At 38.7% G+C, this 12,477-nt stretch overlaps 1 protein-coding gene across 5 annotated transcripts in view; it reads right to left on the bottom strand.

Moving 5' to 3' along the window:
* Positions 1-12,477, bottom strand: part of LOC111862876 (helicase domino) — a 201,996-nt gene that overhangs the window by 44,159 nt on the left and 145,360 nt on the right. For all 5 annotated transcript variants that reach the window (XM_023848643.2, XM_023848647.2, XM_023848644.2 and 2 more), the window contains 3 exons: positions 7,026-7,162; positions 4,414-4,810; positions 963-1,289 (listed from right to left, as the gene is read on the bottom strand). In XM_023848643.2, the coding sequence (XP_023704411.1) occupies positions 963-1,289; positions 4,414-4,810; positions 7,026-7,162 (861 nt within the window). The remainder of the gene's footprint in view (positions 1-962; positions 1,290-4,413; positions 4,811-7,025; positions 7,163-12,477) is intronic.

Genomic DNA, 12,477 nt, shown 5'->3' with positions numbered 1-12,477 from the left:
GGGCTATTTGGAAGGTAACGTCCAGTGTATATAAACACCTTACAAAGGCAGTGCATATATAAAAAACAGCCAATTGGGAATATGAGTTAATGACACCCACTAGAACAAGACCAACCAAATTTTTGGAATCCTATACAAATATGAGGGAGAGTCAGTAAATAGGTCACAAACAGAAGTAAAACAGCTGTAATAGAAGTAACAGGTTTTCTAAGTGTAACACATGATAGCAGCAAAGTCCACCTTCATACCAGTCTAGGTAGCAGACACACATGTACATATTCAGACGCTAGTCTCAGTAGTCAAAATGGCAACCATGCTTGATGAGTGTAATAAACAAGAGCAGCATTCTGGTATGCGTTTACTGCAGGAAGAAGGACTCAATGCAAAAGATATTAATAAAAAAAAATATATCCTGTTTATGGTGGGAAGTGTTTGTTGCATAAAGCAATTCACAACTGGGTCAAGAAATGGTCTCAAGGACATTTGAAGGTCACATGATGCCTGTCAAGGTCACCATGTTAAGAACTGCAACAGAAGCAACTGTGCAGCAGGTGGGGCAGTTGATTCAAGCTGACAGGAAAATAATGACAAGACAGTGTACCAACTGTGTTAGGGTGTTCCCATGGTTTAGCATACAGCATAATGAATAAGAACGGAGACCCCATCACAACATATACCTATAGCATGTACACTGCTCTGAAACAAAGCAGAGCCAACTAATCACCAATTTTTGATTCACTACTAAAAGGAAGTAAAATAAAAAAAATAGGCACAAAAGATTGGTTTCAACAACTGGATTCCTTTGAGAGCACAAATGAAGATTTTGAATAAATGACCACTGTGAAGATCAAGTGAGCGAAAGAGAACAGAAATTGCTTTGACATAAGACAACCTATCCATCCACAAATGGATATTAAGTTTCATTTATCAATCAAGAAATGACACATGTAAATACCACAAACCTGTACTGTAAGAGTGGTGACAGGTCTCTGTACTCGGCCAAGTGCTGGTGTCAGAGTTGCCACAGATCCAGTTTGTATAACTGTGGTGCCAGAAACTGATACTACGGCCCCAATCTGCTGTGGAGAAGATGCTTGACTTAATCCAACCACAACAGCTTGCGGTGCTGAACTTGGCACAGTTGACTGGGTTGAAGGACCTGGAGATGGTACAGATGGGGCAGATACCTGAGGAACAGAAGCAGTGGACCCAGACTTTGCAGCTGCTGCCACTTGTTGCTGTTGCTGCTGTAAAGGTGGAGCAATGAATGATTGTCCTCCAGAGAGTACCTGTGAATGCAACATCACAAATTTGCACTGTCACAAATATATATGTACTTAGAACATTATTACACCTATACCTACATCAGATGAATGAAATACGAATATGGTTAAAACGAAGTATGTGAGCATACAAAAGCCGTACTGTAATTATAGAAAATATTATTATTATCTGCTTTGTAGGGTAATAAAACATAGTTTTTTACTATAATGAAAAAAAAATGAGAAATCTAAAAGCGTTAAGGGAATTCTAAAGAGATGAAAATGAGCAATGGAGGACATTACCAATGTACCACATCAGGCTGGTTACAGTGCACTGAACATTTAGACCTCAAGGAGGAATAAGATACAGGCCATGATTTATTTTATCCGTCTTCTAGTGCACACATTCATCTATCCCCTCTTCACACTCCCACTACATGTTTCGGCACAAAAGNTATAGACAAGGCATGCAATGAACTAGTTTGTCGTGGATTGGATCAGCACCTGAAGATGGCACTTTTGTGCCGAAACATGTAGTGCGAGTGAGAAGAGGGGATAGATGAATGTATGCACTAGAAGACGGATAAAATAAATCATGGACTTAAATCAGTGCAACAGGACGCTAAAATATAACATAAGATACAGGCATTTAATTATGACATGAAAATTTCTTGTAAAGTGGAAAAGAGCATGAAATGAGCATGCATATTAGTGGAACAATAATGCTCTACATTTATGTAGGTTTTGTGGTTTTCACGGCGATGACTATGAAGAAAGCCGTCTTCTGGGTTTTGGCGCCGTGTATTATTCGTTTTGGCCGACATTTCGGAGGAACGTATCGCCTCCATCTTCAGAGCAGGTGAATGGCTTGTGAACGCAGAAAGCAGTAGCTGTAATGATGGAAGTGAAAGGCGCTGCTATATATACAAAGTAAGCAGGGGAGTGGTTAGGGAGAGCAGACCAACAGGAGCAGTGGAGAGCGATTAAGACCAAATATGGTGTTGTGTGCTATGGGGGGGGGGGATGGCCAGTGAATCCAGGAAACTTGAGGTCAATAGCACTTGGATGTTGCTGTTAGACAAGAAGAACCGGTTGGCTGGGGACAGGCTACTGACGTCAATGACATGATTACAGGGGACAGGCTACTGACATCAATGACATGACAAAGAACTGGGGTGGCTAGTTGGATTTCTCTTGAGGGAAGAGATGAGAGGCTTCCATATCATTACAGTTACTGCTTTCTGCATTCACAAGCCATTCACCTGCTCTGAAGATGGAGGCGATACGTTCCTCCGAAACGTCGGCCAAAACGAAGAATACACGGCGCCAAAACCCAGAAGACGGCTTTCTTCATGCTCTAGATTTGCTTGGAAGTACTTAGTAGGAATCTTGTCCAGGTCACTGGCTATCTAGAGTGTGGTTACTCATGGTTTTTCTCAGTACTTCCATGCAAATGCTAGGGTAATATATGTCAGTTAGGCTATAACTGTTTCATTCCAAATCCCTTCCAATTCTCCAGTCACCTCACATAGTCTGGATACTGACAGTGCCATAAATAAAAAGCATACAAGTAGAGAAGGAAATCAGTATAATATTAATATGAATCTTGGGAAAACAGACTGTGAATGTATGAAATGGAATTTACTGACCTAGGACTGCATCAATTTAGTGGCACTGTCAGAAGCTCAGAGTATGTAGCACTGAATGGTAGATGATTAACAAATGACCAATGGGAAAGAATATGGAAGGAAGTACTCAAGGCCCATTTTGAAGTGTTATTCCAGAATTCATCTGAGGGCCGAGAAAACCCATGAAAAGCCTCAGTTAAAATAGTGCCTCACCTGAGATTTGAACCCCACACTTCCTGAATGCAAGTCAGAATTGTTACTGTTTGAGCAAATTTACTCAACAACTGTGACAAGTTGGTTTTTCAAGTTGGTTATTTCATGACACTGTCAGTACTAAGACTATACAGCATCTGATAAAAGGGCAATTAATGAACATGGAGCAGTGGGTGGAATGAGACCTGGAAAGGGAGACTGAAGTATTCAAAGAAAATTTTCTCTAGTGCTACTATCCACAATTTCCACACGACCTGACATGGAATATAACCTGGGCCATCATGGTGGGAAGTTAGCAACTCACATCCGAGATACTGCATGACCTCATTATGTGCAATGCAACCCCTCTGGCAGTGTTTTTCAACTTCTTGGCTCTATTTCTAGTAGGCTGGTTCATTAGCCAAGTGGCTAACACAACAGTAGAAAAACCCCTTAAGATGCATTTCCTTCCCATTTTTCCATGTGAATCTTTCTGAATGTTTTCCCACCAAAGTTCTCTCTCTCATCTTAATCACATACCCAGCGCTTCTAAGCCTTCTGCACTTCACCATCCTAAGAGTATTATGTGGTCTGAATCGAAATCACGAAATTCCTCGTTATGTAATACCTTAAACTGTTCCTGGGCACTCTGCTTTCAAATACACATAATTCAAGTTCCACTGTCACATAAAATACACTTCACATCCATATAAAAACAAGACAAGAACAAAATCAGGAAATGCATTCACATAATTAGCCAATTAACTCTCAACATACTGGTGAAGTATCACAGAAACCAAAAACTACAGTGACAACTGAAAACTTCTCATTACATTCCTCAGGTGAATAAGTTTAGTTTTCAGTTGACAATTAGTTGCAATACAACCAGTATGATTCTCAAACCATTTCTGAATTTTAGGAATATGTGTAGATGCAACCTGCTTCACACAGTAACTGTGTTCCTGGAAAAAACAGGATATAAATAAATAGAGAATATCAAAGACTTTTCCACCATTAAAAAGGAGGACATTTGCCAATGGCAAATTTGGTGACCGTGATCTTTGCCAGTTATTTAAATATAAACTTAAATAATTATTTCTAACATTTAGTATAATGTAATATGGATCAGCATTAAAGTCCAGATGAACAGGGACCTCTGACTGGGAGTTCAAGATGAGACAGAATACAATGCAGTAAGACGCAGATCATGGAATAACAGTGCATACACATGCATATTTCTACCTACAGGAACAGCATATAACCAAGAACATGTAAATCAACATGAACATATACAATTTGAAAGACAATGAGAAAGTAGCAGGAATACTTACTGCAGCTGCCTGTGCTGTTTTCTGCTTCTCTTTAGCAATTCTTTCTGCCCTACGAGTAGCCACTTCTATGGGAGTGAGAGGCTGGTCATATATTATTCCAATGTCTGCTAAAACAGCTGCATGTTTGGGGTTCCTCATCGTGGAACTCTCAAGCTGCTGTGGCCTCACTGTTGGTGTTCGCTTATTTGATACTGCTTTGATTGTCTCAAAGCGCTGTGTATATAGCTGTGTGTACGTTCCATTATTATCTTGGATGTTTAACTGTGATGTTTTCATTGGACGGTTCGTTTTTGTCTGTGGTGGAAGTTTATACATGCCTTTTGTCTTCTTTTGTTTCTTTGGATTTGAATCATACAAAATCTTGCCTTCTTCCCTAGGAACAATGATGGTATCATATCTGAAAATAGAGAAGAGATTAACCTTTTACCTGTGTATTATTTCCTCATTATTTTCCTCAAAAAATGTAATTTTAAGGTAATAATATAAAGGGAAACAATAAAACTCTGTGGCTTTAGTCCGCAAGTGAACAAGCGAACTATACTGACCGGGTGACCTGTGCTTGTCGGCAAATTTAGTGCCAACTTTAGGGATAGAAGGTAACTGAGTGGACTGCGGTCCAGTTCCACTACTTTTCAGGAAATCTGGCAGCAGGATCTGTAGCCATGAACTCTGATCACTAGACCACAGAGGCAGACAATGGGAAAAGAAAACAAAAATGTATTTTCATGGTCCAGTGAATAAAGTCGAATGATGCAGCAAATGGAGAAGATTATTTCTTGGTATGGACTAAAGCCTAATGTTGCACTATGTGGTAAAGGATGCTTGTTCAGTTCCAGTTGAATACTGCAGTAATACAGTTAAATTGTCTCTCTGCTTAAGCATCATGCAATGAAGACTTATAGATATCCATATTTTAACCTTACTCTAAACAAAGAGGAGTAGTCAGCATCACACTGAAGCCACCTCACATCCTGTAAAAGATCCTCCTGAACCCTTTGGATAGGCCCAAGAGATGGGGCTGATGTGATGGCAAAGACAGAAAACTTACCACTTCTGGGATCCAAAAATCTATTAGGGACTTCAAGCATACTGTACTGAACTTCACTGTATGACTCTCCTGTAACTATGTGGAATGGGGCTAAATGTATTATGGATAATTTGGCCGATCACATAGGCACCGACCACAACATGATACCCCACCCAGAAAATAGACAGTTCATATATATATTATGGCTTAAATACTGCAATCTAGACCTGTCAGATTTTCTGCATATATTGTGGACACATTGAACTGTTTATTCTGCCTCACTGTCAGCAACAATAACTTATTCACATCACTCACGGAGCTGAGCATTTCTTGACAAGTTGCGAACTGTGCAGCTACGCAAGAGCTTCCCAACATTTTATGGAACCTAAAAGTTCATTGCTGTGTTAACAAGAGCCCTCCACTGTTCCTATTGGAGCCAGATCAATCCAATCCATACCATCCCATCCTATCTCTCTAAAAACCATTTAAATATTGTCCACCCACCTACGCATTGGTCTTCCCAGTCGTCTCTTTCCTTCTGGCTCTCCCACAAATATCCTATATTAATTCATTTTCTCCTCCATTTGTGCTACATGCCCTGCAATAATTTATTCACACTTATACTATACCTACCTGAACTAGAAACAAACTATTTTCATTATTTTTGTATGTGAAAATAAAGAGGTGTGTAAGATCCTTCGTATAAGAAAATCTTACTACGTTCAGTGACTTGGGCCAAGAGTAATATACGGAGCTGTCTTAACAAAAGCTATGTCACGCCTCTCAAACCATGTGTGTGCATCAAGATTTCTGGGGCTTGCTACCCCACAGTTTCTGTGTGTCCTCAACAAAACTCCAGATATTCAAACAGGAACCAGCAGTTCTACAAAAGAGTATTTTCTCAGCAGTTCTACAGAAGAGTATTTTCTCAAAGTGAGATTTAAGTTTCTCATGGCAGTGACCATTCCTTGCAAACAGAAATTCTGTTTACTGGTATATCTACGTTGGTTTATCTTATTTTCCTGTGTTGGCACAAGGCCACTTCTTCATCATCATCAGTATCTTTTAATTGCAAAGAAAACTCCCATCTTAAAAGTTCTTTTCCAGAGCTCCATATTAGTCAGTTATAAAGAGTGCAGGACATCTGTTAATTTTTGTCTTCTTATTGTGCTGGTGCCAACTTTTGCAGATAGAGGGTGCCTCATGGTCAGTGCAATGAATCCCCATGGCCATTAATTTCGCTTTTCTAGACCGAAGCCACTAATTCTTTGAAATAGCTCCTCAGTTATCATCACGGGGATGAGTGGACCCCGTTCCAGACCCCACTACTTCTCGGAAAAAATCTGGTAGCGCCAGGAATCGAACCCAGACCTCTGGATCAGTAGCCAAGAACACTGACCACTAAACCATGCACTAAACTTCGCCAACAAGCGGCGGTCGCTCGGTCAGTACAGTTCGCTTGCAGACTAAAATCACAGAGTTTTTTATTGTGCTGGTGACAATATAAAATAAAAAGCCAAGGAGAAAACACGCAGACATACCTATGAATCTTCAAACATCATTTACAAAGTCACAGATGATTTACCTGTGGCGGCACTGTTTGGGTGAGCGATATATACGGGACACATTATTGACCATATCTGCCACCATATCCCAGTTTGGAGTATGACCTGGTGATAGGATCATCAGATTTAGCGGCAGCTCAAGAAGCACCTGTACTGCCTAAAATGCAAGAAATGTCAACATTTCAAAGTGAGTTAACAGCAACAGAAAAACTGATACATGGGATACATGTTGCTGCTATCTAAGTATTCACCTACATGCATACATATTACACTACTGTTGAATGCATGGAATATTACTATTAAAATTATGAGTGAACAGGTAAGTTTTAATATACAACAGTAAAATTATAGCCCTATAACAAACATGCACTATCAATCAAAAACAACTTCAGCCGAGTCAAATATGGAAAGTTTTCGAAGATTTACTGACTGTGATGCAGTACAGTCACTGCTCTGTACTAATGATTTCATACTGTACTTTAATTATTCATTCATTTATTTTCCATGTTTCCATATACTGGTACAACCCAGGATATGGAAATAGTCCATTTAACAATGGTCACACAAAATTACATAAGTCTCATAGATACAATCACCTACATCAATTAATCAATTTACATGATTCAAATAGAATATTGATATATCAAATCTCTTCAGTGCAAATATAAAAACTTAATTCAAGAAATTAAATATACTGCCTGAATATTAACCCGTTGCCGTGGTTCGTCGTGTATGGTTCGTCAGGGATTTAAATCGTCTGGGGGGGTTCGGCGTGTCTGTTTCGTCCAGCTGCACACCTATGTTATAACGCCCATAATAATTGGTGGTTTTGCTGTAGATTGTTAGATTTTTCGCTGGCCTGTTGTCACAAGAACAGAGTATACTAAGCCAACGAGTTTAGCTGAGATAAGTCATCGTTACATATGCCTGTCTTGCAGCAAAATTCCTGTGGCTCTGGCGAGCGGATTCTAGCTGTACCGTTATGAAAGGCCTGTTTACTTTGCTTTGAAGATATAAACAACCGAGACGTGATATTTACGATGTTGATAATATCATATTACCCTGAGCTGGCCACAGTAGCACACTCAATTGCAATTCTTAGAAGAGGGTTGTCCAAAATTTTATTCTCGTAAAATCAATTGCTTTCGCACAGTTCATAGCACCCATTTCTTAGAAAAACGCCACAATATAAGGCAGGACACTGTGGTCACCCCCTGAGACGATACGGATGTGTGTGGGGGAGGGAAAAGTACTCATTCCTTCATAATCATCGCTCCAGTTGACGTCATTTTATCGTACTGACCTTGGTGGTCGTTTCGAGGGATGACCGTAAATATCGGAGCGAGGAATGTGGGGCACCGTTGGGTTACACGAATGCTTCAAGGCCTTCCTTACACTGCTCGAATAGATACCGGGCGCTCATATTATAAGGTAAGTTTATAAAAACCATCTTTTAAGATAATTTTAGTGAAAGTTTCATGCTTCAAGGCGTCCCATTCACTGCTCAAATACTAAACAACCTGCTTCCATTGAAGATATAAAGGGCGCGCATATTATAAGGTAAGGTTATAAAACCACCTTTTAAGAGCATTTTAGTGAAAGTTTCATGTTCCTATCTCATAGAATTTAAGAACAATGATGAATAAATAATTTTCGAGCAAAATTTAAATGGCCGGCTGAATATATTACCGCAGGAGCCGCGGCCGCGGAATTTAAATTACCACGTCAAAGGGTTAATGAGCCAGCCATACCTCCATTTCCACCACATAACAAGTAACAGAGTGCATCCTGGACGAGGCACATGTCAAAAGAATAAAATAATTATAATTATCTAAAATACTCATCTAATGATACATTTATATAAAAGTAAAAATCCAATTAATGAGTTTTATTCTAACTCTAGTTAAAAAATTAATCTATATCACAAAATGAGTGTGAATGTAGAAACTGTAATAACGCTTTCTTAAACTGATTTTTGTTCCTGGACAATTGTTTTATATTACCTAGAAGACTGTTATAAATTTTAAGTCCAATATACTATGAACCCTTCTATAACTGTTAAATTTGATAAAGGGAGATGCAAGTTCGAACTATTCCTAGTTACTGTTGTATACAGCTGGGAATTTTCATGAAACATTTCTTTATTACCAACTACAAACATCAAGTATATATATATTGAGAGGGCAAAGGTAGAATTTTCAGTGGTCTAAAAATTCTTCAATATGATTCTGTTCCCAACTCCCACAATTAATCAAACAGCTCTCTTCTGCAATCTAAAAATAAGCTTACTATGATTTGAATTTCCCCAGAAAATCAAGCCATAAGACATTACTGAATGAAAAAAGGCAAAGTACACACACCATTTTTAGAACATCATTACATAAGTACTGTTTGGATTTCCTAATCATGTAACAAGCTTTATTTAGTTTGCCTGTAAAATGATTCAATATGTTTAAGGTCTATATGCTCTTTCCAGGATAAAGAATTATCCAGTGTTATTCCCAGGAATTTAACCTCATTAGATTCTAATAAAAGTTTATTTTCATATTTAATATTTAACTTTTTAAAAGGATTTTGTTTGGCGAAAAAATGCACACAGCAAATCTTTCCAAAATTTAAAGAAAGCAAGTTTGAGTTAAACCAGTGGTTCTCAAACTTTTTACCTCTGAACCCCCCCTGACAAGAGAAAATACTCTCAGCCCCCCCCCCCAGCTTGTTTTTTTTTATCAAAATAGAAGTCATGGTATGTTTGACATTTTATTCAGTTTATTTTGTCTTTTTCTACATACTTTTTAGCAGTTTTTTACTCAAAATTAAAGTATCACAATATTAGGCCTACAACACAAATTAGTTTTAACACTTGCAATTAACCAAAATATTGTGACATGTTGCACAACGGAGGACCCCTACCTCCTCAGCGGTATGTGGCGGCAACGTAGCGCTCTCATTACTACAGTAATAGGCGAGTCATCATCCCGCCACTCTCCCCACGGTGACATAACATGCAATGCACTGTGACGTAACACGGCATGAGGTAACAACGTTGCTAGGCTATACGCAAACACGGCGACAAGGCACTCATTACGTAACAGGCAAGCACTGCGGTTATATAAGAGAGTGAACGGGTAACTGTCCTGGGAGACAGTTAGTGTGTGATCAACAGTTCTCAAGGCAGCAGTCTACGAGTTCAGTTGGAATCTAGCCAGCGGCGAGTTACGAATTAGTGTATGATAATCAGTGACAGTTTGTGATAACTGAGAATTAATTGGAAGTGTGTAACACAGTGACACTTGTATAGCTCCCATACTGTGAAAATATGAATAAATAATATTAAATATTAAATATAATAATATAATATAATAATAAATATTAATATAAATTGTGAAACCCCGCAACATTGTTATAATTAATTGCAGCTGTTGCTTGTAGGTTGTTGAATAAACCAGTTAACAATCCGAACGGTGTAATCAGTAACAAAACACGTTACAATATGTATTGAAATGAAACAATACTTAACTAACAAGTATTTAATTTTTTTCTGCAAAGAAAATTAAACATTTAAATGTCAAAGTTCAGTGTGATGGATGGGCCTGCTTTTGAGAACAAAGTTTATCAAAACGTGGTGTAATATCAGAAATGGCCACCCTAACTTCTTTAGCAATATTTAGCCTTGAACGATACTTTGACTTTATAGCTGCCAAAGCAGAAAATCCTGTCTCGCATAAGTAAGTTGTTGTGAAAGGAATCAGGATCTTCAATGCCTTTTGGCTCAAAGTTGGGAATTCCTTGCCAGTATGTATCCAGAACTCCAACAAAGACAATTCCTTAAATTTACTTTTTAATGAAGTATCACTAGTGAGATCAATGATTTGTTCTTGCTCATTTACCTTCAGAGATGATGGCCCAGGAGCATTTTCGAATGGATTTTTAATCCAATTAAATTTATCAAGATCACTGCAAAAGTATTTTTCGAAATGAACTTTCAACATTATGAGATGATCAAGTAGGCAGCTTTTTATGCCCATTGGAAGCACTTGATTATCAGTGTCTTGTACCACTGACACTACAGTAGGGAACATGTCTAGGGTGTCACTTTCCTTACTGTTTCTCCAGAGGTCTAATTTTCTCATGAATGCCTTCACTTTGACATTCCAAGAAAGTACAGTTGCCTCATTCCCTTGAAGTGAAGTGCTGAGGATATTTAGTTTCTCAAATATATCTGTGAGGTAAGCCATTTTCAATAAAAAAAAATCCTTGTTGCTGAAACTGTCTGCCAGTGAGCGATTTTCCCCATTTAAAAAACAGAACACCTCATGCCTTAGATTAAACATTCTCTTTAATACCTTGCCTCTTCAAAGCCATCGAGCATCACTAAAAAACAACAGCGCAGTGTGTTCGGCACCAATTTCCTCACACAGCATTTAAAAAGTCTAGACTTCAGAGGATTTCAAAGGATGCGGATGCTGCCGAACTATCAACGCTGTCTCTGGCATACACGTTTTATAATTGCCGGTAAAGAGAATAATTATTAGTTATTTTGAAATTCATGATAATTAAAGCCTGTACTCATCAAAAGTTTTTAATATGTATTTTTATTTTTTGTTACTTTTCTAATTGATTTAGGGCAGTTTTAATTTTTATCTGTAGGGAAGTATGCTGTGCCCCCCTTTCTAGCCCTTCGCGCCACCCCAGGGGGTCGCTCCCCACACTTTAAGCACCACTGAGTTAAACCATTCATTCATAAATCTAAACACCATAGTAAGTTTCCTTTCAAGATGTTTGAAATTAGATTCACTGATTACTACACTTGTGTCATCAGCAAATAATACAACAGAGGTATTTACTGGGTCTAAACACTGTATATAAGCTGGTATGTCATTTATATATATCAGAAACAATAACAGTCCTACGATCGATCCTTGTGGAACACCTGTATCAATTTTACCCCAATTGGATAATTAATTTTTAAATTTTACCCTTTGATATCTACAGTGCGTACAATCAAGTGCGCGCCGCGGCTGCAATTTGCCGTGAGTCATACCACCGCAGAACGGATGCAACTCCTCCCCGCGACTGCAGTGCCGTTCCCCGATAGCGTGAGTGTAGTGGTGTCGCTGAGTCTCCGTCCATCAGTTGCTCTACATGCACACATTTATAAGAATACAGTAAAAAGATAACTTACCGTGGTTTATAACAGGTGCTGAAAGTGACCTCCTTCTGCTTGCAAACATGCCGCGCATCTCACAAATAAATTACGCGACACTCTCTGCAGTTCGTCGACGGTAATTGAATGAATTACGCGTGTAATTTCATTTTGAAGACTATCAATGCTGCGGGGATTATTTTTGTAGACTTTTTGCTTCAGGTTGCCCCAAAGATAATAATCAGAAATACTGAGATCTGGGGATCTGGGAGGCCACAGTCCTCTACTGACAATTCTGTCTTCAAACACTTCCTGTATTGCGACCATGG

This window comes from Cryptotermes secundus, unplaced genomic scaffold (assembly GCF_002891405.2).
Source record: "Cryptotermes secundus unplaced genomic scaffold, Csec_1.0 scaffold528, whole genome shotgun sequence".
Lineage (NCBI taxonomy): Eukaryota > Metazoa > Arthropoda > Insecta > Blattodea > Kalotermitidae > Cryptotermes > Cryptotermes secundus.
The sequence above is the reverse complement of the archived record's forward strand: the minus strand, read 5'-3'. Positions and strand labels throughout refer to the sequence as shown.